A 27,970-nucleotide genomic window follows, 5' to 3' on the forward strand; every position below is an offset into this window, starting at 1 on the left:
ACAAATAAGTATCTATCTTTTCCACTTGTTTTAAACACTGGGCCTATGACACACTGTGTATCGGTTCTGCATGACACGATGGCAGTACAGCAGCATGGTGGTTTTTCACCCATGATAGCTGGGGGATCACTGCCAGCCTTGCCAATGCATTTTGGTTATTTTTTCACTCAACTATTTAGCTGAAACCCCAGATCCTACATGTAGAGGGGCAGTTCTGCAGAGAAAAAGTTAGTCAAAAAACAGCACTGGAGGCAGGCATCGCCCCCTTTCCAGGGAAGCATCCTATCTAAAGGAGAGTCGCAGTTTGCTTGTTCCCCTACAAAAAATGCCAGTTACGAGTCAATCTAGAGAACTAAAATTGGAAACTACCTGATCGAGTCAGCACAGCAAACTGGGCCCCGGCTGGGGCCGGCCGCAGGGATTTTTCCTCACAGTGCCCAGCTACCAGAGGAGGTGTCAGGAACCGAACGGGGCGCGAGTTAAAGAGCTCTGTCACTGTCTATGTCCCCATACCGTCCCTTTGGCACGAACCCACAATTTTTGTGCCTACAAAGGACGCTGGCCCCCTAAAGCCTCTCCTTCCCCAGCAGCCCGACGCGGAGGGCGATGTCCACGCTGGGAAGCGGGAGGTACCTCAGTCTCCTCAGCGTCCGGCCTGTCGCGCCTCTCTCCTTCCCGCCGCCATCCCGGGCGCGCTGCGGGACCTCGCCGCCAGGTCTCGGCTGCGCATTTCCTCTCAGGGCGGGCGAAGGCAGCGGGACGACCTCCTGAGAGGGGTGGGAGCCGCGGCTGGCCGAGGACCCCGTGGGGCAGGGCCGGGCGGCGTGTGGGGAAGGGGGGGCTCCCCGCTCCCTGAGGGCCGCCCGCCGGCAGCTCTCTCGGGCCCGCATCCCGCGAGAGGGCGCTGGCGGCGGCACACCGCTTCCCGGGAAGGCTGAAGTTTGAAAAAGTGCCGGTTGCTGGCGGTGCCGTACGGAGCAATGGCGGCGGGGACCCCGCAGGTGAGCGCCGCGCCGAGGGCTCGGAGGGGCGCCAGCATGGCGGGCGGGGCGAGCCTCCCCTGAGGCGAGGGGGCTCGCCCCTCCTGGGCGGCCCCCTCCGCCCTCCTGGGTGCCCTCAAAGCGTGGAGGGGGCCCCCTCCATCCTCCCGCCGGGAAAGCAGAGCTCCCTGTTCCGTCGGAAGCCCCCGGCCCCGGGGAGGGGGCGGTGGTGGGGGGAGCAGGACTTCCCGCTGTCTCCTCCGCCTCTCGCGGTGGCCGCGCCCCGGGGAGGTGGGAGAGGCTGTGCGAAGCAGGTGGGATCCCCTAAAAATGTACCTCCTCGCCTCAGGGAAATGGGGTTCGGGCCAAGTTGGTGCCTGCTGAGGAAATCCCCTCTCGGCATCGAGGAGGTGTGGGAGGTGAGGCGGCTGCTGGGGCTGGCACACGGGAGCCGGGGGAGGGCAGCCAGCCTCCGTGCTGAGAAAAACATTCATTTCTGGAATAAGCTCCCCGGAGTGGAGGAGGTGCCCTGCCCTCTTTCCTTGAGGCGTTTCAAGCCTAATCTGGGAAAGAAGGGATGGAGAGACCGGCACAAAGAGCAAGCGCTCGCTGCCAGTGCTGCGGCCTGACCGGTTTCTCCCCATCTCGGTGCCTCCTGGGTTCGCTGCTTTCCACCCTTACCAGCCCTTGCGCAGCTCGGAGTTGGACAGGGGACTGGCTCCAGACAGGATTGCAATTGCCTTTTTCCAAACCTTGCAGTAGCTTTTTCTCGTAAAGAGTGAATGTGGTTAGCATGAGTCTATCGGACACAGGCCTCATCCCTACAGCACAAAGTTGCCATGAAAGATGTGATTTAAAATGTCCTGGTGAACACGTGTGGTCTGAAGAGGGGACGGCCTCCTCATCGCTAGCTCATTATATCAAATTGTAAATCAATTTCTGTGACAGTGAAATTCTAAGGGCCAGGTCTGCTCTGGGCTTTGTGCAGGTGAAGCTCATTGCCAGGCTGGGCATAACTGAGGTGATGGGATCTCCCTGGGCTGCAATCCAAAGGACTAAGTGCAACTTTGATACTGCTGAAATTTTTGCTAGTTAGGAAGCAGTCTAGACACTTCGGTACGCAGTACAATGTAAGTCTAGCGGAAGCCCTGGGTGATTTCTGGCAGCCCCACTACAAATACCAAAAGCAAGCTAATTTAAGCTAGTGTGGGTATTTGCGAGCTGTAGATGCGTTTTGGGATTGTGTTGGAGACATACCCTGAAGGACTGACCTTCCCTGGGAACCCAAGAGCAGCTGCAGCACAGGCTGTGTCAGTATCCCAACACCCCATTGAAATTTCTGAGTCAGAAGGCAAAATGGATCAACCCAAATGCAAATTCAGCTTTCCCATCCTCCTCAGTAATAGAATATTTTATCTTCCTGGTGCAAACAATGTCAATGTTATGGCATGCTCTGATCCATAGAGGGGAAGAAGGATCCGGTAAAACATACCATGCTTACACTCTAAATATATCTAGAAAATTAGCATAGTACATTATCTGGTATTCAGACTAGCTTTTGGCACAGAGTGATGTGGAGGAAAATTGACCTGAGAACTGCCCAGACTGTACCTGTTCTCTGAATCAATACCCAGGTCCCTGTATTCATTACTCTTCATCGGCATTACTCTTGCAGCACTACTCATTCCATTGCTCTGGGCGGATCAAAGGGGGTAGATTGCTTACACTCATTTGCATAGTTTGGATAGAAAATAAATCTGTATGCTTTTTCTAATTACTTAAATGAGAATTGCAACCAACGAACTCCTTTTAGTCACTTGCTACAGACTGGATAAAGAGCTTTCTGATTTTCCAACTTACAGCTGGTAAAGGATGCCTGTGACTCAGGAACTCCATGATTCAAGTTCTTCCTCACAAAACTTTGGATGTTTTTCAAAGCTCTGGCTTAGTTCCTGGCTTTACTAGTTGGGCGAGAACTTCCTGGAATCAGGATGTTAATCTGAACCTTTTTGTTTTGTTACCAATCTGAACAACTCCTATTTTGGCTATTGTGTATCTGTTGCAGACCCAACTTGGTTTTAGGCCAACTTTAAAATAGATTTTTTTCCCTCTTTAATTATTTTGCTATTAGTCTGAAATTGTAGCAACACCTGATCAAGGATGTTTGGTTGGATCTTTGAGGTGCATAACAAAATATACTGATATGATTAAATAATTGTTTCTGTATGAGTGGCATAGGCTTTGGATGCATAGTACGCTCTTAAAGTGCAGTAATGTACCACTGGTAACACAAAACCATTGTGGTTTATTGTTGGAAATATGGTCAGCCAATGAAAGAGTGTGAAAGCAGGTCAGGGTTCCCGAGTTCTGTCTTTAGTCACTGACGTGCTGTGTGACATTAAGTTGGTTAGTGCAGTGGAGCTTGACTGAGCAACGGTTTCTTTTGCATTTAAGCAGGGAGTATGCTGAGTCGTTAATAGTAGGTTATTAATTGATCTGAATGCCTTAAAGCCACTCTTCCTGTTGAAGAGAAAAGCATAATCTCTTGCTTGGATCTGTTTGTTACGGTGTTAGGTAGCATCCTCATGGATAAAGCTTTCACAGCTCCTGTCTGAGTTCAGTGCTTATTTGGTCAGTGCGATATACCTGTGCTGCTATTGCCTATACTGCGTATGTCCAGAGTCTGTAAACAGAGCATCTCTGTCCAGAGCTGTCAATGAGGCATATATCACTAGAACAAGTAGTGTTGAAAATGATGTAAAACAAAGCCCAGAACAAGCTTGAATGCTACTAATGCAACTCAAAATAATCAATGTTTTAAAGCCGCCTTACTGCCTGTAAATCACAGGCAGAATAGAGATTGAGACAACAGTCTGCTTACCTTTTCAGATACGGCAGAAAGTTAAGCTTACTCTCTTTCTTGCTCATTTGTAGAACCAGCTGTAGGTTTCACATTTTTCTTCTTCAGGGGTAACAGCTGAGAGTTAATGCATGCTTGTGACATTCCTGAAAAGCTCTAACAGGTTAGTTGGGATGTGTCTGAACAGTCGGCATCAAGACATATTCAGATAAAAATCTGTATCTACTACATCATACTAGTAAAAGTTAATGTCGATCAGAAGAAGGACAAATATTGGCTGGGCTTTGATACTTGGAGAACAAAGATGCATGTAGACATTAAATAACAAGGAGACAAGTAAGATGAAGGTTTTTCTCCATTATGGTTCAAAACCACATTAAGGCATGTTAAGATCAAAGTTGTGTTCTGTCCTCTGCAATTTAAATGTAGGTCTGGTCTTCTTGAAAATTTGGTGAAAAGATTGGCTTCAGAATTTGTGTGAACCAGTTTCTAAATGAAATGGAGTGGAATCCTCTGATGGTATTGCTATGTCATAAAAATAGTTGAACTGTGTTATCTCTAAAATCCTCTTGCCCAACACTACTTGATTGCAGGGCAGCTGTCTCTTGCAGCTGGGCAATGGTGTGAACTTAATGGATCCAAGCTTCCAGCAAAAACTGGAGGGTGAGAAGGAACTACTTCGCCGCGCTATACAGAAAGAACTGAAGATTAAAGAGGGAGCAGAAAACCTGCGCAAAGCGACAACAGACAGAAAGAATCTTGTTCATATAGAGCATGTGCTGAAATCTTCCAACCGAAAACTGGAGCAACTGCATTGGGAACTTCAGGAGCTTAATGCAAGGATTGTAATAACAGACAAAGAGGAGAGTAAGACAGGTAGGTCTTGGGTCGTGATTGACAGGAAAATTGTGTTATAGTGCTTCAATATTTATATATATTGAATTGATATATTTTTCTGTTGAGGGCTCACACGCAGTGGGAGTTTCTCCTGTTGGTATTTAGTTGATGAAGTGATCCGTGCAGTAAAAAGTTGAGAATGGGGCAGTAAAGGTGAAAGGAGGCAACACGAGACATCGGTGTAGGGAGAAGACCAGCTGAGAGTGCTGGGCATGGACAATATTCAGAAGCACACTGTAGGTGGAATTGAAGAGATTTGAATAGAGTTTCTGGGCAGTTGAACATCCAAGTATCTTACAGGATGAATGAGTGAAAAATTGGAAGAGTACTTGTTAGGACAGGTTCATTGATAAACTAAGAAATATTTACAGATATGAGCTAGAGCTTCATTTGAAACAGTGTTTTGCAGCCAGTTTTGTAGACAAGACCTTTTTGTACCTTATTTTATAGCCTAACCTTCTTTTATAGAGTCACCCATCTATAACCCAGTGAAACGACACAAGAAAAGATGACTAATGGTATTGATTGTATTGTTTGTACAGATGGATCTGCATCACCAGATCCTTGTCTCTGGGAAAGAAACCCAGACCCTATGGCAAGGAAGGTTGAAGCTCTGAAAAAGCAGCTGCATGTTGAAATGAAGGTGAAACAAGGAGCTGAGAACATGATCCAAATGTATTCAGCATCCAAGGTAAGCAAGAATAAACAACCATTTGGGAACATGGATACCTGGATCAAAATTTGTATTTAGAGTCCATACACAAACTCTCTTTGGTAATTGATGTGTGAAAGAAATTCATTTGCAAAGCTTGCTTGACTGAATCCTAGCTCTGCATTTTGGTGCTCAGCACAGTGACAGCATGTCATGTTACTGCACAGGGCAACCAATACTCCAATTCTGCATTAGACTTGCATGTTGCAGATTTCAGGAGTTTAGCAGGAATCAGCAAGGAATTGGATGGTGCATATTTCATTTGTCAAGAGCTTAAGCCAATCTATAATTACTGGAAGTTAGGAAAAGGCTTTTCTGAAAGTGTAGTTTATTCCACTTTGGCCCATGATGTGGTTGCCTATGCCTTTTTCCGAAGCATTTGGTGGTGATCACTGTTAGAGGGGAGTTATTAGACCGGACAGACGGGCATAGTCTGGCAGTTTTGATCTTTTTGGCAGTTCTTACATGGCAGATGCTGATTGTGCTTCTGCTCTTGAATGTTGCTTAGCGGTATTAATGATAGAGTTGGGAATCATGTTGTTTTAACTTAGCCATGTAAATCCTTCTGTAGTCTCAGTGGAAAGTTCTAGGTGCCTAGAGAGTAGCTTGTGTTATCATTCTCGAACAGAAGAATGGCCCTTTGGAGAGATCTACCTCTCCCTACCAGCTGCAGACTCTGCATTACTTATTCAGTCTAGATGCTTAACTTAGCTGGCTGAATGCCAACAAAGAGATGTTAATGCATCTAACCTCAACACTCATAGTGACTCCAGATTAGAGGCAGAGAAAAGCATCTCATAGGAAGTGGCATGATAGAAGTGCTATCTCTAGAAAAACTGTTGCAAGCCTGTGAAGGTAGTAAGGGCGGTATAAGAGGTATATTCAGTCACTGACTTGAGGAAAGAAAGTTTAAAAAGTATTGGTATTGTACACTGAGTTGGTGTGATGTTTTGATATCACTAGGTTGTTTAGGATAGAGCACAGCATGTAGTATCACTTTATGTGAGAAAAATTTTCAGAGATGTACTGGTTTCATATTCATTCCACCTTTTGAGTTTGGCATAATCATATTTAAAAGTCAAAGGATAATTAAAAAAAAAAAATCCAAGCTTATTACGAAGCTTAATTCAGTAAGACCAGCAGTGTAGAGGGTTGTGATATTTTTATTTTTTCAAAACCTCTGCTCACAAAAGACTGTAAGCACAGTTGGCCAGTGAAGCACAAGTCTCAGTGACTGCAAGGTTTGGTATTAACTGGACATGTCCTTTACCTGTCCTTTCCCTCTACAAATGGAGATAGTGATCTCAAAGTCCTTGATCCTCAGCAGTGTCTCCTTTACGTAACTGCGTATGTATGCCATTTCAGGATCATTTATGACCCTTCTTGCAGGTACCACCTCATCCTCATATGTGAACACATCATCGTAATACATTTTTAATGAACATGGTTCTCTCTCTGCATATCCTTTCTTTTTGGCAGGAGCGGAAGCTGCTGGCTACAGCTCAGCAGATGCTTCAGGACAGCAAGACAAAGATTGAAATAATCCGCATGCACATTGTGAAAGTATCTCAGTCAGCAGGAGGGATGGAAGATACAGTGGATCCAGCAGGTAAGGTGTTTTAAGTAACTGATACAGCCCAGAACAGATGCGTCCAAAGCCCCAAGATCCAGAATACTCAGTCAATTTTCACCCTTGTTATGTTTTATCTCCAAAATGGCCAGTGAGGATGGGGACCACCATCAGTGCTTTGGAGCTGCGTATTGAGGAGCTGAGACATCACCTGCGCATTGAAGCTGCTGTAGCTGAGGGGGCAAAAAATGTGCTGAAGATCCTAGGAGGGAGTCGGGTACAGGATCGCAAGTTTTTGGCTGAGGTAAGCACTTATTCAGGCCTTCTTGAGAGGGTGGTTTCATGCCTCAACATTAGTGGTTTAGCATGAATGAGTAGAGTTAACCAAGAGTTACTAATTTGGGAAGTTCCCGTCTCTCTGTGAGGACAGACTGATTGGGATCACTTTCCCTTCTAGGGATAACGTTCCTTGCTTTGGTGAAATTTCTCAGGAACATCCGAAGTGACACTGACGGGGTGGTCAGGACCTATGGGAAAATATTTCGTCTTGTTCCTTTATTAGTAAGAAGTTATCTGGTCTTTTTTTGAAGCTTACTCTAGTAGCTCATAAAGGATTAATAGTACCTGGACTGGGGCTGTACATTGAAAATTTCTGCCTGCTTTCTGTTCTACTTCATATTGCTAGGCTCAGGGTCGTTTGCAAGAGTCCTCTCAGAAGATTGACCTGCTGCGCTTGTCCTTGGAACATCAGCTTACTGAGCTTTCTCCTGATCACCCAAAAAGAGCACTCATCAAGCAGGAACTAGTAAATACTTCCTCCCTGGGAGCTCAGCAAGGCAGCATCCAACCCACTTCAGTCATCAAACCTACAGCCCTTACAGGTACCATAAATCCTGCATGGCATGTTGTTGTGAGGAGGACAGAGGGAAAAATGAGTTGCAGTTCTTCTCATTGTTGTAATGCCTCTTGTTATATGGACATTTGATTTTCGAGGAACTGGACTTATTTCTTCTAGGCCAGCCAGAGCTTTCTGATCATATGGATTTGCAGTCTATTAGTCTGGGGTAGATTTGAGCTGTTAACCAAGAAATCATGAATCTGAGAAATTCTTGGACCCCTGTGAGGACAAGCTGACTGGAATCACTTCATCTTTTACATAATAATATTCTTTGCTCTCCTAAAATTCCCCAGGAACATTGGAAGTGAGACTGATGGGGTGTCAGGACCTATTGGAAAATGTTCCAGGACGTTCCCGCATGACTAGTTCTTCTCCCATCTGTGGCAGCCCAAGTGATTTGAGGTCCCTTTCCCGAACACGAGTTGGCCTGGGTATCCATGGCCGTAGTGTTGCAGGAAAGTACCTGCGGAATGAAGAGCCTTGTAGTGAGTATGGGGTTCCCTGTTGAACTGTGAGTGACATATGGGAGCATGGGGGCTTCTCATCAAGGTACTAGGTTAGCCTGGTATGAGTGTAATTATAAGAAACCTGGTTTCTGCAAAACTTAGAGAGAAAATGGATCGCATTATACCTAGTCGTCCTAGTACTCTCCTGGAAATTACATTTGATTGGGATATTCACCTTCAGCATGAGAGATTTTCTTTGGTAAAAGATTATAATCCATGTTTTCTCCTTTGTCCAGATGAGGTCCTTGCTGTGCTCAAGGTGGACAATAAAGTGGTTGGCCAAACAAACTGGGGACCAGTTAATAACCAGGCATGGGACCAGAGCTTTATCATTGAGCTGGACCGGGTAAGTCTGCCCCAGATTCCCTGTGCTGTATTTGTTTTTCCATTTCACCTTACCTGATTTGCTCATCTAGCTGCCATTCCACTTGATTCAACTCTGTTGCTGCTGTCCCCATGTCCTTTCATGTGCCAGTTATCTTAGTCTTCCTCTGAAGGCAGTGCATCTCTGGCAGAGATTCAGCCTGAACAGCATCTGTTGTCCTTCTCTCCTTATCTGAGCAGTTTTATTTCATCTTACCAGCAAAGTGGCTCTCACGGGGATTTCTGAAATGGGGAGCCAAGACAGCCATCTCCAAGAGGGTCTTTAGCTAGGAAGATCTGAGAACATCAGAGAAAGCAGGGAACAGAAGGATTAAAGAAGTTTCTTATGTGTACTGTTTAGTTTACCGGATTTTTACAACAGCATGTGTGCCATTTCCAGAGCGTGGGGCAGTATGTAACTCTTCTGCTTTTTTTTTTTCTCCCTCACTACTCACCCATCCCACTAGTCTCGTGAGCTAGAAATTGCAATTTATTGGAGAGACTGGAGAGAACTATGTGCAGTGAAGTTTTTACGTTTGGATGATTTCCTTGATAATGAACGTCATGGGATGTGCCTCTCACTTGAACCCCAAGGAATGCTTTTTGCAGAGGTATAAATGTCAGCTTTGTTTCTTTTTCAGAGAACTCTGTCTGTTTAGGGTGCGTGCCCTGAAAGCAGTTGTTCAACCCAGGATACAAGGAATGGAAGGAGCAATAATCTAGAAGGGTAGAATGACACCTGAAATCCTTTTGCATCAATATCACATATAAGAATAAGGAACAACATGATATAATAGATGTACACATGCCATAGCCCAGAGTGACTCTTCAGCTGCTCCACTGTAATTATATGTGTGTGCGCTGTGAAATCTGTTGGTTTTTATTTGCTTTCATTATGAGTCATCGGTGACACTTTAATTAAACATATGGCTTAATGGTCAGAATTGAATCACAGAGACTGTAGAATCAGAGATCCACATTCCCTCTGGGTATGCTTATTTTATCATCTTTCTGAGGCATAATAGTTTGAAGTACCATCAATGAAGAGATCATCCAGATAATCCCTTAAAAGCCGCAGTACTTTCTCCTTTGTATTGTGATGACAGCTCCTGTGGTTATCTTTCCAAAAGTAGGATCTTGACCTCATGTACCAAAATTTGCCTCCTCTTCCCCCCTCCTTGATTTTTGTGGGGGTTGTTTTTGGTTTTTACTTCTGTGCCATGGGCTACTACCTTCCTTACCCTACAAATGGTTGTGTTCTTTATGCATGGCTTTACAAATTAGATTAATTTTGTTTGGGATATGAATTGGTCTTAATTCTGGGGTTTTTCTGCATTTCAGGTAGCGGAAAATTCCAACATCTAAAATCACAGTTGAAGTAACAGATGCTTAGAGGGTGAAGCTAGAATAATGCAGTCTGGAGTCTATAGGAGTGACTCCTAATTTACCAAACAGATATGAATAGAGAATTTGATGAGAGAGCAGGCATGTGTGAAAGTTTGTGTTCACAGTGTAAATGAAGAATCCCGACAAATCCCCTTTGCTTCTCTGATAGGTGATGTTCTGTAATCCTGTCATTGAGAGAAAGCCAAAATTGCAGCGACAGAAACGCATTTTCCCCAAACAGAAAGGTAAGCTGCTGGAGAACTGACTGCTTACTGTCTAGGGTGTGTAGGTGAGGTCAGGGGTTTGCACAAGCAGGCTGGCACGCACTCCTATCCCATTAAATTTGAGAGACATTAAAATGCTTGCTAATTACTGTGTGTGAGTAGGTGGGCTTTATTAGAATGTGAAAGTTTGTTCAGTCATAAAAAGTGCAGGCAGCCTGGCTGCAGCATGATGCGTAATGTGATATTGTCGTGGTGTTTCTATGCACAATTAACATTGTTAGGAAGATATAATTACGAGTTATTTAACAGACTTAGCAAGATCCAGGACTCAAGCTGTCCTAATTTAACCAGTGATGCTGTTACTGATGAACAGATATTGGAAGGTTTTCTGGAAAACTCTGAATTATAGAAGACTGTAGCATGAACAGGCTACTGATTGTCTGTCAAGTCTTTAGAGCTGGCATCTCAGATTAATAGTTTAGAGACTGGAATAGCTTGCATACTTCCTTTTTTGTCTGCAAATTCTTTCTTGTGAAGCTGAATAAGGTAAGACCTTACATACTGAGAACTCCTGGCTGTGGGGGATAAATGAGATTTTATATTTATATTCTTCAGGAAGCAGTAAAAATAATGAAAACATCCCAAATGTTTTACTCTTTTTAAGACATTTTCAGAAACTTTCTATTAACAGGCTGCATGGTTAAAATACAGTGTTGAAATAGAAGAAAACCTGACTTAAAATCAATTTTTAATGTTTTATGCAACTTCTACTTGAGGATCGTTATGATATTATATGGAGCTGAACTTAGGTGAAATAGTAGATCTGTTTCATCATCATCTTTATTAAACTTTCTTCCCTGAAAAAAAAAGCCCATTCTCCCTAGGGTGGCCTACCTTTTTGAGTAACCCATGGGTGTTTGGGCGAAAACGATAATTTAACAGTACGTGAGATTGTAATTTGTGTGTTGTAATCTCACTGGTGTTTTGACTCTGACTCCTCCAGGGAAGGAATTTCTCCGAGCTCCTCAAATGAACATAAATGTTGCTGCTTGGGGTCGCCTGATGATGAGTTTCCTCCCTCCGTGTAGTTCCATGAGCACTCTGAGTCCCCCACTTCATGACCCTGTTCACACAGACTTCTCTCCAGTTCCCCCGCAAAGTCATGTTGATTCAATGTCCAAATTGAGTAGGTAAGTCATGTTCTGAGTGTTGCTGGATGACGCTCTGGAACGGGTGTAGGATAGATCTTAAAATTCTGTTGCACCTTACTAAGGTGGAGGAAGATATTGATGTGAAAATTGTATCTGTGGAACTTAATTCAGGATTTTTAAAAAAGCCAATGCTGCCTGAAACGATGTGGTTTTAGTGGGGTGCTCAGTACGCTGTGGCTAGCTCTGATTTATTGTTAGCAGTAGGACCGATTTCCAGAATTGCTGTCCTAACAAGCAGTGTGTTCCAGAGCCGGGGAACTTCAGCAGCTTTCTTTTCCTCTGCAGTAAGGTCTGTGGGCATAAAAGTGGTGATAAGTAAACACTGTGATAGGAAAAAAAACCCCAAAAGCAGATTTTCAAAAGTTATTTTATACACACAAAAAATGTACTGGTTCTTAATTCCACTCATTAAATGTCTTCACCAGTATAGTAACTGAACTCTGGGCAAGGTCACAATGTGATTGTTGTGGTAAAAATGCATTCTTTCATGAGGTTACATGTACCCCAACCAGTAGCATAATGTAGCACTCAGAAGGTACATAACTAAGCTTTTAAATATGCTGTAGAAGAAAATTCTCTAAAGAGTAATTTTTAAAAATTGTTAGAATTAATTTTTAGAGAATTAGTCATTCTCTGAAAGAGGCTATTCCCACTGATTCACAAGACCTAGAAAAGAAAAAAAATTGAGTCAACTACTGCGTTGCTGTTAAAATCAAGACTTCCTTTAAATTCTTGACCATAGTGATTTATTTCTATACACCTATGTTTCATTAATTTTATAGCATCAGAGAGCTAGTGTTGGAATGTCAGTCTAACCATCACCAACTTAATAGCTCATTTCTTTTCATTAATTTAGGAGAGAATATGTCTTGCTGATACTTCACAGACTTGTGGTGTGAATCAGGGAGTCCTCTTGTCCAGTGTACAGGACTGAACTCAACTTTGCTGATGTTTTATGTGCTACAAAAGTGTCTGTGTACAATGTTCTGCCCTAAAGCAACCTCCTTCAATTTTGTCTTACAAATGCAGTGACTTTCCTGTGGCTAAGCTTACATTTGCTGATGAAGCGCCACCCAAGCCTCCACGCCTTTTTCTGACGGCTAACTCCAATGAATCAACACTGTCTCCTGCAGATTCTCCGGTAATCATCTGGGCTAATAGGGAGACTTTTCTTTGTTGGTTGGTATTCTTTCAAGGCCTGGTTCTTCTTATTTGTTTATTACTGGAGAAATTAACTATACTTTAGGCAGGCACCTCCTCATTAGCTGGCTGATCTCCAGGGATTCAGAATCCAGTGAGCTATTTTGGCATGGAGCCTTCACAAAAGTGTTGCACCTCTTTTTTTTTTTTTTTCTTTTCTTTTCTTTTTTCCTTTTCTTTTTTTTTCTTTTTTCTCTTTTTCTTTTTTTTCTTTTTTCTTTTTTTCTCTTTTTATATCTTTATGTATTCTTTTTTCTCTCTTTTCTTTTTTCTCTCTTTTCTTTTTTCTCTCTTTTCTTTTTTCTCTCTTTTCTTTTTTCTCTCTTTTCTTTTTTCCTTCTCTCTTCTCTTTTTTTAAAATTTTAAGTTGCTTTTCTTGGACATGCAAAATGGGAGACAGGTCAGCATTGGGAGTTCAGGGCAAGAGTACAGAACAGATGACTGCACAGAGAAAGCAGGGAAGGAGGGCCGGCAGGCTTTTAGGACGAGATGAGGTTCTTTGTCATTAAAGAAACTGAGCAAAACCAAGAAGAGCTCTACTTTTCTGACAGAAAGGAGCAGGAAAATTGTTTTCAGCAGTATAATGGTTAATGACCTGGGTTCTACCACATCTTACCCTTTCTCATTTGGCTTTGGTGGTAGAGGAAAATGCATTCTCTGATCATTGTGACTTTTTTTTGGAACATGAGATGCCTTTTTTCTAGAAAGGAAATGTTTTATCCTAGACTTTTAAAAGCATTTATTTTAAAGGGTTTGGCCCTATCAAAAAAATACTGTACATGGGAATAGTTTTGTGTGACCGTAGACAATCTGTTTTCATGCTGTTTTCCTCCAAGCAGAGGCGATGACCAACTGCAAGAACTTGTCTGTGGTTGTGCTGGATCTTGACAGAGGAGAAAAGTTGGGTGTGGGTGTTCAGGTCTGACTTGGTGATTCCAGAGGATGACACACTGTAATTTTCTTTCTGTTCCTAGTGTCTGAAGAGGCTGCATGTTGAGGAGAAGTCTTGCAGCTCTGCTCTAACAGAATGTCCAATCCAGGCATCTCCAAGGTAACTGTGGACAGCATGGGCTGTCTTGGGTCGCAGATTAAAGAGGCACTGGGCTGAAATTTTTGAGCACGCAGACTAAAATTCTGCTCAAGATATGCTTTGGTTACTCAGCAGCAGACTCTTAGTGCTGAGTGTAGACAATACCATGAAAAGTCTGCTCTGAACCTTATTTGTCCATATGTCTGCTGTGCCTTATCTGCTTATTAACCCCAATACTTGGCCTATTGATAGACTAGGCCTAAAGTAATAGATGACTTTAGTAGAAGGTAAAGTCATTTAACTGTCTTCAAGTGCTTCCTTGTGTTTGAAGTTTTATGGTGTAGCATATTTAGACGTGTCTGCATTCTAAGTAATACCTTTCAGAAACACTTTTGGCATCCCTCACACTCTTTTGTTTCTATTGATATGCAAGATACACTGTCTTTCATTACGTAGGGAGGCATAAAACAGTAAGTTGCTAGTAGTCTATGGCAGTTAGATATACACAATTTGTATGTAGCAAGGATACACAGTAGTAAATATACCAAAAACAGGACAAGTAAAAAAAATTGAATGTTGTTGAACAAATACTGACCAAAAAAGCACAAATAGCAAAATCTGTCTAAGCTGATCTTGCAGTTGAGATCATAGAATTATGTTCATAACTTCATCATCACTTTTGAGGGGTCCCATTTTCAAAACCCTGTAGTCAGGATGTAGTCCGGCACCTACCTACCTTCTCTCTGAGAAGGCTGAGGAAGGAGTTGTCCTTCATGCGTAGATACTTAGCCCCTCATTTCACTCAGTGGAGGAGTATGGAGTGTCTGCTGTCTTTTAAAGATGATCCTGGACTAAAGCTTTTAGGGTGTGGGTTGTTTTTTTGTTTTGTTTTTTTTGTTGTTTTTTTTTTAAATTCTTGCCAAGTAGTTCTGCAGCCTTAGTTTCCTTGGTAACACCTTGTGGCTGACATAACGTTCTATAGCATCTCTTTATTCAGCTACTTTTTTTTCAGCAACATCTTATGTCTCTTGTCTCACCATGTCTCATTTCCAATTCCTGTTTGAGAACTTCTCCTTATGCCCTTGTCCTACTAGCACTTGATACACATGTTCATGTCCGATTAACACAATTGCTGCTGAGCCTGCTGAAAGGAGTGTAGGCAAAATTGAATTTTACTGCCCCAAGGATGGGGGTCAGGGGGAACCAATCCTGTTATGGGAAGTAACAGAGAAAGCAAGCCTTGGACAGTCAGAATTGTTGCTCCTGTTGCCAGTACAGATGGAACTGCTGCCACTGGGAGCAGTTTCCTCACCTTACTGTTACCTGCTCCTTTCTTCAGTGGCAGAACAGCAGCAGCAAGCCTAACTTTTCAGGATTTCAGCCTAGGTGAGGAGTGGTTGACACAGCTGTTCACTTTCCCTTTTGCTATACAGAGCTTCTTCCCCTAACACAAATACACACTCCTTTGTTATCTGTTTATGCATCTTTTGGGTATTGTCTCAGCAATTCTTCTTTGTTTGTCTGCAGGAAAAGGACAGTTCAGCTTGAGGATTTTCACTGCATCGCCATGCTGGGACGTGGCCACTTTGGGAAGGTAGTGTACAAGTGTACACTTTGTGGAGGAGGTCAGTAGGACTGCGGTTGTGAAGATGGGCCTCTGCCTCAGAGTCTGAATAGAAACATTGCAGTACAGAAGAGATTTGTTGCAATGCAGATATACAAAACAAACCCAACCCAACCACACAAACAGCTGCTAACTCCTTTAACAGTCAAAACTCCAGAAGATTTGTGGCTTCAAAGCCTGGAGAAAACCATCCGGGGAGTGCTAAGTCATTCCATAAAGCACATCATTACCATTCTTTTCATTCTTTTCATTATCATTGTGATCACTAGTGGAATAGCTCCATTCCCAAAAACTGTGTGCATAGTTGCGTGCTGTGAGACCTCTGAGGTGCTCATAGAGCAGTTGGCCAGCTGTGATACTACTGTTTGTGAAAAGAATATAACTTACGCTGACATCCTTCTGGACTGCTGCAGCACAAGGAGCAGAAAAAAAGTGCTCCATTTCTGGAGTTACTTGAGCTTGGTTTTGAGGACAACTGTCTGGAGTGGATGGAAATAGTTTGTGTCAATGGGAGTCAAAGTAATCCAATAAGGAAATAACAGATTTGTTTGAAGTACAGCTTTTCTGTTGTCTTTCAGGTACTGCTGGCCCAATACAAGCCAACTGGGAAGCTGTATGCTATCAAAGCCTTGAAGAAAAAAGATATTATTAGGAGAGATGAAATTGATAGGTGAGCTTCGTTTAGAGATGGTACTATTGCCAGAGGCTACATTAACACACCTGTAATCAAATGTTAGTAGGTATGATGTGTACTGGTCATGGTACTATTAAGGTTAAATGTGACCTTAAGGCTTGGGTAACTAAAATCAGGAATTAGGAAACATAACAGCGCTGCTTTCTAGCTTCTGGTGGAATAACACCTGAATACTACTCTAAAACTCAAGGTTTGGAAGTACGTAAGATAAATATTGTATTAGCCCTCACTTTTTATTTCTGTAACTTAAGATGTAAAGATTTTCTTCTTCATCCTGTCTTTCTCAAAACAGGTTTTTCTGCCAAGTTTTAACATTGACGTTTTCATTCTTTGAATCCTGGCAGCTTGAACTGTGAGAAGCGAATATTTGAAGTGGTCAATTCTTCCGATCATCCATTCCTTGTGAACATGTTTGCATGTTTCCAGACACCTCATCATGCTTGTTTTGTGATGGAATATACTCCGGGTGGTGATCTTATGATGCGCATACATGAAGATGTCTTTCCAGAGCATATGGCACAGTGAGTTAGAATTAGTCTAGTTTTCAGGTGCTATAAATTTTTAACTTGGTTCTCATAGATATTTCCTGATAACTATTTCTCTCTTTTAGGTTTTATACAGCCTGTGTAGTCTTGGGGCTCCAGTTCTTGCATGAGAAGAAAATTGTTTATAGGTAATACAGCAAAAAATAAAGTATAAGACAGTTCAGCAAATTGAAAGTTTATTTTTCCTGTAGCTGTATGTCTGGAGCTCACTATCTTGCTGGGGTTTCTAATCTTTCTGTCTGTCTGTATTTTCCCCATCGCCTGTTGCTATCGGCATGTTCATCGTGCTTACAGTAAAGAAAGTCATCTAGAAGTTATTCATCTGACATGTTGCAGGTGATTCATCCTCTGTGACATGTCAATACATTCTGGGGGGCACCTGTAAGTCACTGCTTTCGTTCTTACTGTGATAGTCAAGTAATTTGTCATGCTGTTGTGGGATGCTCTTTTCCAGATGAATAAGCCACACCCAGCTCTAAGCTGCTTTGTGAGCCTTTCGTTAAGAGGAAAATACCAATAAATTAAGGGGAATCTTCCAAATAATACATTATTTAAACCAAATGTAGACTTTACTCAATTTAGATTTTATTCTCTTTATTAACATCTAGTTTCTACCTCTTGCAAAAAAAAGATGTTGGTTGGCAATCGTCAGACATCATCCACCGTTTTCTTACCTCTCCTTTGCCTGCAGGGACCTGAAATTGGATAATCTGCTTTTAGATGCTGAAGGATTTGTGAAGATCGCAGATTTTGGATTGTGTAAGGAAGGTGAGTGACTTTGGTGAAGCCAAAATTGAACCATCAGAACCAGTTTAGGATCTGGGCTTTAGTAAAGTGTTCACAAATACAGGTACTGAGATGGTTGTGTGTAACTTGTATTCATCCCCATCTTAAAAATAAAACAAAATCCACCAAAAAAAACCCCCAACAAACCAAACAACAAAAAAACCTCACCTGTCTGGCTATGATGAACTTGGAAAGAGTACTTTGTCCTTTACTCTTCAGGAAACTTATGAAGGAGTTTACAAGGTGCTTGTTTGCTCAAAGGAGACAGAATATAGGATACTACAAAATACGTACTTGAGTAAATGAGCAATGGTTTCCATGGTTTTGCTGTTTATTTAAGTATTGTCTGTATATTTCTTATATGGACTTTTTAGAGGCCTCAGGTTTCATACTTCCTTATTGGCATTGACAAGCATTGATGAGAGCCCTTGCCCAGTTAACATTATTAGATTATAAAGTGATAATCTATAGCTTTCAGAAGGTGAGATTGCATGTGATCCATTTAGTAATGTGTGCTGGATTTTACAGAAGTGTTCTTTTCCTACAGGAATAGGTTTTGGAGACCGCACAAACACCTTCTGTGGCACTCCTGAATTTCTGGCTCCAGAAGTCCTGACGGACATATCATACACTCGGGCAGTAGACTGGTGGGGATTGGGTGTACTCATTTATGAGATGCTTGTTGGTGAGGTAAGACCACCTTTCTCTAAGAGGATTTCACTAAGCAGTCTTGGGGAGACCAGTACCTGACCACCGGAGATAAAATTTTGCTGAATGTAGCCAACTATTTATTAGTACTTAAATTACATTTTTTCTCATTCATAGTGCTTGCCAAACACTAATTAATCCATACAACTCCCTGCTATTCTCATCCCTCTTTAATAGTGAGGAATGGGTGCTATGTGGATTAAATAATAAAATGTCACAATTGCAGTCACCATTCCCTGGAGATGATGAGGAAGAAGTCTTTGACAGTATTGTCAATGATGAAGTCCGGTATCCACGATTCCTTTCATCTGAGGCACTTTCTATAATCCGTAAGGTAATGGGCTTGATGGGTCTCTGGGAGCCTGAGGAATTTGCATTTACTGTGTAAGTGGATCCAGAGGGACTCTATTAGGACGAGATAGCATTTGTTTGTGTAATCTGGAGCTGCCTACACAGACTAAGGAAACATTTAAAATTTACACGTATTTTTCCTTTCCTTCTCTTTACATAAATGCTATTCTTCTGTCTAAGGATGACTAAGCAGGCTTCTTACTGAGGTCTGTTGCTGCGAAGTCTGAAATGGAGAAATGTTGATTAAAGGGCAGGAATGTCAGAGTCATTCAGTGGAGATGGCTTGATTCAGTTTTTGAATGTGACCCAGTAGTCACAGGTGCACAATTAAGATGAGATGCTTCATGCGCTTTATAGCGGGTATCTTATTGATGTTGGCAAGTTGTTTACAAGGAACTAGGTCTGAGCTATTACTAGCAGATTATGACCTTGCTGCAAAGTGAGAATGAGAAGATACTGAGGGGTCAGTCCATCTCCTTCCTTTTGTTTTTCCTTCTGGAACATTACTTATGTGCATCCTTGTTCCAGTTGTTTACTTTTGAACTGGTATTTCCTGCAGCTTCTTCGGAAATGTCCAGAGCGTAGACTGGGAGCAGGGGAAAAAGATGCAGAAGAGATTAAAATCCAGGCCTTTTTTAAGGTAGGAACTCACGTTATCCCTCCCCTTCATCTCTTGTGTTTGAGCTGAGAGTGGTTTGCTTTCTGTTGGTATTGTGGCATATTTCCATTAGTTGTCAGTGAAATCTTAGTGGTAGCTTCTGTTGCACCTCATTGCTGTATTCAGGAATATGTGTTTCAATTCATGTTTGAAATTACATCCCCCAAGTGTGTTTTCTGGGATCTGTAGGCTTCCAGAGCCACTTTGTTATTTCCAATTGTGATGCTGCTATGTACAAATATACTTACCTTTTGAGCCATCAGCAAACACCCCTTTTAAATCAAACTGCAGCAGTCAAAGGTGCTGTCTAGTGATGACAGTGATTGCCAGTCAGTCTATTTGACAGCACTTGCATTTGCAGGATATACATGAATCCTAAGAGAAATTGAGGCTAAAGACACATTTGCTTTGGGTCAAGGGTACACGTCTGTTCCAGGAAAAGGAATTACCTTTCCTCCTTGTCATTACCCATCTGCCAGAAGTTACTAGCCTTTTAGCCCCTGGCTGGCTTTGCACTGGAGTGAGAAAAGAACTTGGATGTCAGCAGAAATCGCTGGGAAGTCCACAGATCCACCTGGCCACAGCTGCACTTCAGTTTTGTCCCTCCTAAATATAGTTTGAGCTGTAGCTTTGTTTCTTGGTGTTCTGAAGAACAGCCTTAGACTGTATGGAATCTCTGTACTACCTGGCCTACACCAACTATGCTGTTTGTTTTGGGCCTTTTTTCAATTCTCTCTCTCTCTCTCTCTCTCTCTTTTAAATTAGTAGCAGTAAGACATGTTGCAAATGATCTGGAAGGGGCAATCCTTCCTCTTACTTTCACATTTCATAAATAATCTTAATGTCAATCTGGCCTGTTCACTTCCTTCTCTTACAGGAAATTGACTGGGATGCCTTGTTTGCCAGGACTCTGAAGCCCCCTTTTGTGCCCACTTTAAGAGATCCGACCGACATTAGCAACTTTGATGAAGAGTTTACATCACAAAAGCCAATCCTTACTCCTCCAGAGGAGGTTGCTCTCCTAACCCGTAAGCAGCAGACTGTCTTCAAGGACTTTGACTTTGTCTCCAGACACCTTTTAGATGTTTGATTCTTGTGCTATAAGAAACAGGAACAGATTGTTACCACCTTGAGAGAGTGTAGAGAGGACTTGGCATGAGCAATGGAAAAGTCAACAGAATTCGTAGAACTGGTAGTGCTGGTGACCCCAGGACGAGAGTGCCCTGCAAGCTGAGTTAATCTACTGTGTTTTTTCAGCCTCGTTTGGTGGATGGATACTGGATGTCAATTATCTTTAAAGAGTAATTAATGTTTGACTGGATGCATCTTCTGCTGCCATTGAATATAGATGGAAATTTGGAATTTAAGCTGGACTTAATTTAAATCAACTATCTCTGCAACCCAGGTTTCTCTTTGCAAAAAGCCTAAGTAAGTAGCATGGCTTTTTAAAGTTGCATAGTAGCAGGGGGAATGGCTGATTCTCACCTATTTTCTAGAAAAGATATGCAGCATTCCCTCTTCGTAATAATTTTATGCCCATTCCCATCATAACTCTGTGTATGCCAGAGAAGGAATGGATTTTAACACAAACAAGACAATGATGTTTGGGTTTGATAATAATCCAAGTGATCTATCTTAAGGAAAAGGAGTCTCTTTCTACTTCTTTGAGGATGCTAAATCTTAGCTAGTTTTTAATGATACAAAAAAGCCACAGCTTTGCACATGCTATTATTATTTTTTTTTAAATAAAGATAGCTTTCCTTATAATGAAATCTCAGCTTTTCATCTCCTTTGTGTTAGCTGAATGTTTCAGATCAGGGCTAACCATATTCTGCTCAACAGGCAGGATTTTATTTTTCTCTGTAAATGTCACTAGTAATATTTTCTTTCTTCCTTCCTTCCTTCCCACTGAAGTTGTCTGTGTACATGTTGCATGGTGTCATCAGCTGTCACATACAAATGATTGCAGTCAAGTTGCCTCTCCACAGATTTTATCAATGTGTGTATCCTGTATCTTTTTTGGGATAGCTAAATCACGACAGTGTTAATATCGGAAAATCAGTAAGTTAAAGGTGATTTCATCTGCCTGGTAACATATCTTGTAAAGATACATGATAAGATACATTTTCTTCTCTTAAATTTGTAATGTTAGCTTGTTGGGCAAAAAAAGGAAGGGTGTCTAGAAATGAAGCATCACACTGACGACAAATACGGATGCACAGCTATTATTCTTTCAGTTTGTCTTCAACAGAGGTAGACATTAGTTGAACTAACGCAATTGTGCTATATCTGGAGATAAGGTTCGGGTGCAGCTAGTGAGTCGTCATTATTAAATCAAGGCTGGTCTAAGTGCTTCAGAATTCAGAGAGGTAAGAGCGTATGTTTGTGCAAAACAGAAATAATTCACACTGAACCTAGATTTTCCTATTTTCAGAGCCAAGTATACCTGCTTCTGAAAATTCCTGTGTACAAATATCCTTTCAACCCCCTGCTCTGCCTTACAGCATAATGGCCCATTTAAAGCAGGATACACATTTTCCTCACCCTTGTTTGAATAGTAATGGTTGGCTTGCTGTTGGCCCCTACAGCGTGTTTTGTGAGTTTTCTTAAGGTTGAACCCTCTGTAAAGTGGTAAGTAGCACAGTGGATTGTTAGCACAGGTGAAACCTAGAACTTGGGTTCAAGGAAGGAGGCATTAAGAACCAAAAAAGGCATATTTAATCTTTTAATTTATAGTTTATAGTAAAGTAAAAAGACTGTAAATTACCATCCTGGTGCATTTAAAAGAGAATTACCAAACAGAGCAAAACTGTGTGTTTTGAGCTGTAGTACCTGCTGACAAACTTTTATCTGACTGATACCTGAAGAACCAGAAATTGCTATGTGGCAGATAAGCCATACTTTAGCAGGCACCACACCGACACAAATAAACTGCGGAATCCTTTCTGGATGGTATACCATTGTTATGAAAACAATTCTTAGCGTTCTGATATCCCTCTGATTGATAGGAGTTTCTACCCTGAACAAACCAGACTGGATGCAGATTACAAACTCTGGAGTTGGTCACAAAAGGGATCCTTCTGCTGTTTTAAAACTACTTTTGGACTATCATGCTGTATTAGTGACTACACTATCCTTTCATGAGTGCTCATCAGCTTTAAACCCTGAGTGTATCCTACCAGCTTGCCAGATGTGCTCTTGAGCTGGTGTTAATTCCTGAGCCAAGGCAATTAAGACACAAAATAATTTTAACTAAGGCTTTGTTGTGGTGCTGTTTGTTTTTTTTTAAACAGAAAAGGGTCAGGACTAAAATTCACACCACAGCCTTTTCTGTTTTTAAAGCTAAAATTGGTCATCCCAAACTTCCTTTTAGTTCCCCATGGAAACTTGAAGTATGACCTTTTATTACAATGGAAAACAAGTAAGCTTGCTGCTATCCTAGAAAGCTATCAGCACCCCTCATCTCAATGAAACAAACAGGACGTGGAATCCTTCCTCTTGCATTGAAACTTTGTATTCTTTTATTAAAATTTTACTAGTATGTTGAGGTAGTAGTATTACCAACAGTGTTACTTGAGCTAGGCACGAAGTACCCACCTCTGCTACTGGTTCTCTCCCCACAAGCTACGGGAAAGGCCTGAGCATGAAGTTATCTGCAGAAGTAATTCCATAGGCAAGTATTACTTTTCTGTCCAAAGAAAAGTGGATGGTATCATTCTTTGCTGACTTCATTCAAAATAGTCTATGAATTGTTGACAGCACCATCAACTTAAAGAAAAAACTGTTAGAAAGCTCGTCAGGGCATCACAAAGTACAGGCTAATTATCTCATAAGCTGAATTTGGTGCCTTACTGCTGTTTCTCATGCACATTAACACTATTAAGCCTCAAATCTTTGTGAAAAGCATAAAGTTTAGGCATGTGGTCAAAATGAAATTTGCTTTTGACTGTCCAAATATTTACTCAAATATTTCTATTACGTGCCCAACACTATTGACAAAAGGCACTGCGGTTCTCACAGTGAGAACTATGTTGAAGAAAGGCCACAGGAATTCTATTGATTCTGGCTGGTTTTGTCTGTAATAGCTGCTGTTCCCTAGCAGCAAAAGGAGAGGGAAACTTTGGGGAAGAGAAGTGAACATGGATGTTCACGCTACTCTTGCATCTCTTCTGGAGAGATGTGGATGTAGTTAGCAAAAGGAAGTAAATTTAGAGAGAAACCTTTGCTCAGTCCAGAAGTTAGCCCTGCTGGCCTTCCCAGAACCAGTGTCTCCCCTTTAACAGTGTTACTCGTACATAAAAAGTAACCCTGACTATCCTTGAAATGTAATTTGCAGGATGAACAGGCTGTGGAACAGGTTGCATAGTTGATGATGTACTAAAGTTCCGTGCAAGGAAACAGCAGCATTTGCGTTAGCAAAGCTTTACCCGGCAACCTGCAGATGTGTTGGCACTCTACCAGGTAGGTACTACTGTGACTAGACAGGCTCATTGTTCCTGTGAAAATAGATGTTCTCCCATGCAGTGAGGTGGCATGAACAGAAGAATCTCCAGAGATTGAGGATTACCCCTTGGTCAAAGGGATTCTCCAACTCAGAGTGTTGCAGGTAAGAGATGCGATGATGTGACATGAATTCCCAGGTGGTGGTGTTGCATGAGATCAGATAGAGGTGCGAAATAAGCAGCAGCAGGACAACAATGGTGAATATGACTATCAGGAGGAAGGACATAAGGAGGAGAATGTTGTGCTGCAGCCAGTCCCAGGACTGTTCAAAGTAGAGGCCTGACCTTTCAATTCAAAGAGAAATAAATTCATGGTTAAAGATGTAGAACTAGTTACATAAGCCGAGCAAACTTGATGGCACATTTAAGTTTGATTCATAACTAGTGAGCTTCTGATAATCATTTACTACAGAGAGTTAATATACCATAAACTCTCTTAAGAGACTGCACCAGTAGTGACTTAGATTCTAAGAAGTTTAAAAGATGCTGGTTCCCCTGACAATTGAGAGAGACAATCATCTTCAGTTAACTCCTCTCCTGAACAGGCATACAGCTGAAACCCCGCTGGAGTTTCCAGTACTTGGATTTGTAAACAAAGACCGTATTACAGTCACTGAAGCAAAATTAGTTAGCTTTTGTACTGTTGTTAATTCTGTTAATTTAAGCTTAAAACAAAGATGAACAATGAAACTCAAATTATCAGATTCTGCTCAACTATTGATCAGCCTCGTTGTTCCTCAGCAGATTAGGGGGCTCAGAAGAGCTGATCTCCGGGATGCAAAAGAGGGTGAAGATACGAAGCCAATCCAGTCACTGCTATAAACCCTTCAGTGGGGCTCTAGAGGCACCAAGACTTTTAGCAATCTCAGAGGTCAAAGTGCTGACTCCAGGCCTTACCAAGCAACGTGACCTCCCCACAGCAGAACTACAAGCTGCACGCTCAAGTAGACTATGAAGAGGGGGTGATTCTTCTCTCCTACACAGTTCTCAATCCAGGGACAGTGATGGTCGTAACGCCGTACACAGTGTTGGCACAGCTGGCAGTGCTTGGCTCGCATCGGTTGCTGCAAAACAAAACCAACCAAACACACACTGGCAATAGTCCACTAGTTCAACTCCCCGTTTGGCAGAAGACAGCATCATGCTATATCGTCTTCCTCCACAGCAGTACTGTCCCAAAAGCACTCCATTTTGAGATAACAGCACAACTTTGTTTTTTCGTTCCTAAGACAACTAACGGGGATCGTGATTCCCCTGGTACAGACCCAAATGAGTGAGATTCAAATTAAATGACTCTCCCACACTACTTCTGTCTATACATTTTCTTTATTATCTACCTATTTATAGGAAGTCCAGTGTGCAAAGGAGGGAGATAGAGCCAGCCTTTTCTGTTCAGGAAAGCATGAGCAGAGTGTTGAGGCGAAAAACTAGGACCACAGCTATTGAAGAATGTGTGCAGGGATGGGATGTCTTTATGGGACAGCACAGAGGAGGGAAGCGTCTCTACTTCTGTGTGAATACAAGACACTTGCACAGGAAAGCAGCTCGAGTACCAGGAATAGAGAAGATGAAAGATCTGGCTGAGGAAAGTAGTATGAGTGCCTCCTAGGATTTGTTCCCTGAAGTATGTATGTGTTTTGCCAGCTTTTCCTCTTGCAATAAGCTGGCTTCTCCTGGTAGATATTCTTCAGGAATTTATGGAAGTTGGGATAATGCTTGATTTTATTAAACTGATAAGGATTGCTCTGAAAATGGGCGCTTCTAGGCTTTAGGCAAGCTGTTTTAAGAGCTAATTTAATTGCTCTAATTTTTCCTTCATACTATCTTTTACAACTCAGGCTAATGTTTTGTTGTTTTTAGGCCTCCAAACAAGCTCACAGCTACCAGCGGTTCTTATAGGTCATGCTCAGCTGCTCTTCTGACTCTATCAAGATATCTTCAAAATAACCTTTTTGACAATACTGTAAGGTCTGACTGACGTGGCAGTAAGAATGTAAATACAATTTTCCCATGGCAAAAGAAAATCCTTGGTCCTATGAGACAGCAGGGACTTGTTTCAGCCTTGGAAAAGTAGCATACATGCCAATGTCCATCACCACTACACCTTTAACTACACAATTTGTTTGGATCACTTTTCAATTCAAGACTGTATCTGAATTCAATTTGCTAGTTGTATTTACTTTTTCTGTGAGTTTTTCAGCAGGAGAGTGACCTTATGACAGAATTAATCAGATCTGCCATGCCTCCAAACCACTGAGCAGTGAGCAGCAACGATAGAGCAGGAAAACACCGGCAACAGCAGCTGAACAAAGATGTTGCCAAAAAATGTAAGCTTGCAAATCGCTCATCCCACCCTCTTCTAGCGTGTTATGAATGACTACCTTCACCATGCAGTAACCACAACGCCGCATCTTAATATTACTTGGAACTTGGGGTATCACCATGCTTTGTTCTTCACTCTTGCCTGCCTACAAAAAAAAGAGAAAGGGAGTGACTAAGGCCGTTTTGTGTGCTGCTGTCTGAAGCACAGCAGCTATTATCGCACTTGGCATGACTGAGCTGTCTGGATCCTTTTACTTAACAGCTACACAGTGCTGGCTATCTCTGTCATTAGGAAAGTTAAAATAATTCCTTAGAATTCCTACAGAAGCTGCTATATAAATACTGTGGCATGAAATTCTACTGCAGACAGTTAAGGTACATCGAGAGAGAACAGGCTACTGTAACCATCAAAAGAACATTTGCACAGAAGCAGAAATAATTGTGGACAAGATACCACACTGATCCCAACACTATGCTTTGGGACAAAAATAAACAAGGTTAGACTTCACTTCCAAAGACGGTAACGATGTCTTTTCAGCATAAGCATTGCTACTTATTCATAACACAGCCAACATTTACATTAATGGTGGATGATTAAAATTGATAATGCTTTTGTTCTACACAATCTGTAAGGCAGTGAACCTGGAGTAGACTACTCCTCAGTTACTGAAACTTTGCATCTCCATTTACTTCACTGCAACTTGTTTGTGTACATGTCCTCTGAGAGAGCAACAAATCTATAAACAGTTCAATAAACAGAGCTGCAGAGAGCACTTTCTTTCAAGCTTGCCATTCAATTCGGGTTTTTTGCACTTGTACCACTTAGTGGTGGTTAGCGTAACATAAGTCATGTATACATTCCATAGGGTACTGCAGCCTCTGATGCAAGAGAGGACTTATGCTCAAATGGCACAGTGCGCTTACAACAGAAGCGTGGTGTAAAAGACACACACAAAGTCTGTGAACCCTGCTGCAGTTACAGACTATGAATTGGAGACTCTTAGGCCTGATCTCTAATGGTCTGTGTATGTTTCCTTTATGCCAAGTGCAACTGAAACTGTTTCAGATTGTTCTTATCTAGAAGAGTGGGAAAAAGAAAAAAAGCCTATAGATTTTATAGCCCCAGCACTTTCTTCCATTCATGAAGTGATATACCTTTGCTTCCTCTTCAGACTTAACAAAACCCGGATCCATGAGAGACACCTTAAAGTACAGCAGGACAGAGCACAAAACCAGTAAGACGAAGATCAGTGGCTGCAGCAGCTCTCCGCGCTCCTCTTGCTTTTGCAGATCTGAAAGGTACCCCAAAAAAAAGAGAGCAGTAGTTCCTTGCAAAGCATTTAGGATTTTTCTCTCTGGCCTTAACAAAGGGGTCCCGCACCTAGGAGAAGGGGGACGGGGAGAAATCAGGGGGCGAGAGGGCGTGGGGTGAGAAGGGGAGAAACAGGTAACGGAAGGGGCTCCCGAGCGCCCCACAGCCCCCCTCTCCCCCCAGGGCTCCCCCGGAGGGCCCAGAGGCCGAGGCAGGGCGGAGAACGCCCGTGTTTTCCCCCGCTGCCCGGGCGCAGGGGGCCGGCACAGCCCGAGCCGAGGTTGTTGCCGCCTCTCCTCAGGGGCGGGCCCGGCCCTCGGCCCTCGGCCGCCCACCTCCTCGGGGCGGGCAGCCCCCCACGGCCGGGGGTGAGGGAGGGGCGCGGCGGCCCCGCCTCACCTGTGCGATGCAGGAAGAGCCCCAGCGTCAAGCCCCCGCTGAGGGCTGTGTGCGCCGCCCTCACCCACAGCCCGCCGGCCCCCATGGCGCCCGCCGGCCCGGAAGGGCGGACAGCGCCCGAGGGCGGGGCCTGGCCGGCTCGGCTCGGCTCGGCCCGGCCCGGCGGGTGGGGGCCGCGCTGGGAAGCGGGGTTCGTTCTTGCCCTCAGCGTGGCCTCGGGCTGCTCCCTGAG

The 27,970-nt window shown here is 42.7% G+C and overlaps 2 protein-coding genes across 2 annotated transcripts; one reads left to right on the forward strand and one right to left on the reverse strand.

The window, feature by feature from the left end:
- The first annotated feature begins 921 nt into the window (after window positions 1-921).
- Window positions 922-20,966, forward strand: PKN3 (protein kinase N3). Its single transcript, XM_076355502.1, has 22 exons — window positions 922-1,001; window positions 4,434-4,716; window positions 5,280-5,428; window positions 6,929-7,058; window positions 7,172-7,323; window positions 7,705-7,900; window positions 8,211-8,402; window positions 8,660-8,769; window positions 9,254-9,397; window positions 10,342-10,417; window positions 11,400-11,586; window positions 12,637-12,748; window positions 13,782-13,858; window positions 15,365-15,431; window positions 16,040-16,131; window positions 16,500-16,676; window positions 16,766-16,828; window positions 17,392-17,468; window positions 18,034-18,176; window positions 18,421-18,528; window positions 19,105-19,185; window positions 20,081-20,966. The coding sequence occupies exons 1-22, from the start codon at window positions 981-983 to the stop codon at window positions 20,291-20,293; spliced, it is 2,850 nt and encodes a 949-aa protein (XP_076211617.1). The 5' UTR covers window positions 922-980; the 3' UTR covers window positions 20,294-20,966.
- A 946-nt stretch (window positions 20,967-21,912) lies between these two features.
- Window positions 21,913-27,823, reverse strand: ZDHHC12 (zDHHC palmitoyltransferase 12). The gene is made up of 5 exons (XM_076355573.1): window positions 27,739-27,823; window positions 27,183-27,319; window positions 26,087-26,173; window positions 24,603-24,769; window positions 21,913-23,990 (listed from the first exon to the last, which is right to left on the reverse strand). Exons 1-5 carry the CDS (start codon window positions 27,821-27,823, stop codon window positions 23,681-23,683), a joined length of 786 nt encoding a protein of 261 aa, XP_076211688.1. The 3' UTR covers window positions 21,913-23,680.
- Window positions 27,824-27,970: the final 147 nt, after the last annotated feature.

The sequence above is a fragment of the Aptenodytes patagonicus genome, chromosome 18, assembly GCF_965638725.1.
Source record: "Aptenodytes patagonicus chromosome 18, bAptPat1.pri.cur, whole genome shotgun sequence".
In the NCBI taxonomy this organism is placed as follows: Eukaryota; Metazoa; Chordata; class Aves; order Sphenisciformes; family Spheniscidae; genus Aptenodytes; species Aptenodytes patagonicus.